Source organism: Vigna unguiculata, chromosome 2 (assembly GCF_004118075.2).
Source record: "Vigna unguiculata cultivar IT97K-499-35 chromosome 2, ASM411807v1, whole genome shotgun sequence".
Taxonomy (NCBI): domain Eukaryota; kingdom Viridiplantae; phylum Streptophyta; class Magnoliopsida; order Fabales; family Fabaceae; genus Vigna; species Vigna unguiculata.
The window spans coordinates 30,864,294-30,867,080 of NC_040280.1; the positions used below are offsets into that span (position 1 = coordinate 30,864,294).

The 2,787-nt window shown below is 31.8% G+C and overlaps 1 protein-coding gene across 1 annotated transcript; it reads left to right on the plus strand.

Annotated features, from left to right (window-relative positions):
* The first annotated feature begins 1,811 nt into the window (after nucleotides 1-1,811).
* On the plus strand, nucleotides 1,812-2,586 carry LOC114174123 (ethylene-responsive transcription factor ERF039-like). Its single transcript, XM_028058884.1, has one exon. It carries the CDS (start codon nucleotides 1,821-1,823, stop codon nucleotides 2,382-2,384), a length of 564 nt encoding a protein of 187 aa, XP_027914685.1. The 5' UTR covers nucleotides 1,812-1,820; the 3' UTR covers nucleotides 2,385-2,586.
* Nucleotides 2,587-2,787: the final 201 nt, after the last annotated feature.

Below are 2,787 nucleotides of genomic sequence, written 5' to 3' on the forward strand. Positions count from 1 at the left end.
ATTAAAAATAAAGTGAAATATATTAGAACAGATAAAAAAATAACCATTGATAAATAAAGAAGGGAAGAAGCAGAGACATCTGATTTTATAAAAAATTTATAAAAATAACGATCAATTTTTAAAAATTTAATAAATTATTATATTTAAAGGGTAAAATCGGTATATTAAAAAATAGACAAAAAAATTATCCCTTTATATATTGTTATAAATACTTTAAAATATACGATTTAAAATACTCTTTAAATCGCCATAAAATACTTAACGGAAAAGGTATAAAAAACAACAATGTTACGCGTGTTGCAACTTGACATTTGGAATTATTTATGAAATAAATATGAAATAGTAAAGGATATTTTTACTCCAGAGAAAGATAACATATTTATGAAAAAAAATAAAAAAATGAAAAATGAATATTAATGAAAAAATAAAAGTAGTGTGTTCATTCGAATTTTATTTTCAACAACATTAAAGAGATTTAATTTCACAGTGTGTGTTTGAATTAGCGTTATGGAAAAGTTAAAAATAATTGCTTCAACATAATTTGAATTCGTCATCTTAAAATTAATTTTAAATATTATCCAAATAATTTATCATCATAATTTTGATTATCAAAATCAATTTTGAGTGTCTATTTATTTAGTGAAACCAAATTCTTACTAATAGATGGATTATTGGGTTTACTTGAAAATAATAACTATTTACTTTTATTAGACTCTCTTAATTATTAGATAACATTTTGAAATAAAATATTCGATTTAAATTTAAAAATTAACGACATAGACTGTGTACAAACCACAGTATTTATGATGGGATATTAATTACTATTTTCTTTTTCTTACATATAAACAACAATGGCTTTACTGTCTGGGGACAAGTATACAATTTAGTATTATTTTTATGGGCCCGCCTATTTATGTTCTTCCTTTAAAAAAATCTTTAATCTTTCTCTTCCGACAGAAAAAGAAAACACGTGCGAAATTGAAAATAAAATAAAATAACTTTTTGTTTGATGAAAGTGAAATAAAATGATCTTGGCTCAGTGGTTCGCATTATTTTCTTCTTTTTGCTATTTTTGTTTCTCCATTTTTAAAAACCGAGATTGTTAATTGAGGATAAAGACAGTGGCGTGTACAGAGCGACACCTAATGTTGGACATGAACATCGATTAAGTTACAAAAATGATTTTACTTTATGCATAACACGACGCCATTAGTTTGCATCAAAGTGTGATAGTTACACTTTTGTACCACACTTTATTTAATTAACTTTCCACTATTACAATGACTCAGATTTTAATTTTTTAGAAAATTTTCAGACTAACAGTTTTTAACTATTTAAACTCAATAAAAACAGTGTATTTGTTGATAAAACTATCCAAAGTTATTTTAACAATTTTATTTTATTATTGTTTATTTCATATACTTGAAATTTTGTTAAATTATAATAATCATAACTCGGTTGGAACATGTGTATAAAAAAAATGGTAAATCATATGCTATTTGCCATTTATATGCATAAATTAATGTATAAAACAACCGGTTTAATATATTGTAAAGCTTAGGATTCTGATATGAAAATTTAAAAAAAAAATGTATTATATAACTTTGCAATAATATATTATAAAAGAAACATTGTAGTATAATAAAACAAGAAATACAATAAAAAAATTCATAAATTGTCATTCAGTAGTCGAAAAATGCGATTTCTCTCTTGGAATAGGACCCATTTCTTAATGTTGAAAAATTGAGAGTAGCAGGAAGCATTATTTGAAGCCACCTAGCTCCATTCACTCCATAACTTCCCAATCTAACCGCAGCCACATGGAAGAGAAGAAGAAAAATGAAGCAGACGAAGCGAAAAAGAAGAACAAGAAAAGAGAGAGTGAGGAGAAACACCGAATGTACCGTGGGGTACGCATGCGTCAGTGGGGTAAATGGGTATCAGAAATAAGAGAGCCCAAGAAAAAGTCCAGAATCTGGCTCGGCACTTTCCCCACGCCAGAAATGGCGGCTCGAGCCCACGATGTGGCGGCGCTCACCATCAAAGGCACTTCCGCTTTCCTTAATTTCCCCGAACTAGCCTCACACCTTCCCCGCCCGCCCACCACTTCTCCTAAAGACATCCAAGCCGCCGCCGCCGAAGCTGCTGCACTCAATTGCGAGGCCCAGTCTCAGGCCCGGCCTCAAGCCCAAGCCCAGACCCAAGCCCAGATTATGCCCGATGGGGATGACGCGTTCTTCGACCTCCCTGATCTTTTAGCGGACTCAGGTCAGAGTGCAGGTGGCTTTGGTTATTCCGCGTCGTGGCTCGTAGCCGCACCTGAATATCTTGACTCTGCTTTTCGGCTCGATGACCCTCCATTCCCATGGGACTCTTCACTTTAAAAATATGAACTTCCATTCTCTTATATATATATATCTTTGCTTTGTCTCTTCCTTCTTTTTTTTTCAAAAAACTTGGGTACATAATTCTTTAGGCATGTTTGGCATAATGTTCTTCAACTTCTTCACCATCCACTCTTGTGCTAACCCTAGTAATGCCTTCTCTTCTTTTTTTTTCCTATAAATTAATCTCATTAAACTGTTACACGGAAATTGTATTATTGTTAGTGTTATTAATAAATAGTTTTGTATTGATGTCCGTGTTTGGGTGTTAATTATGGAATTATGATAATTAGATTGAGAATGTGATTTGACGAAAAGGAGTGTGGGGACGAGTGAAATGGGTGTCTCTATTATTGGTTTCATTTGACGTTAGCCAGCAGAGTGTGGCCACGTAGCCGCGAAG

Coding starts and splice junctions, on each gene's coding strand:
- LOC114174123 (XM_028058884.1), top strand. CDS start 1,821: ATGGAAGAGAAGAAGAAAAATGAAGCAGACGAAGCGAAAAAGAAGAAC.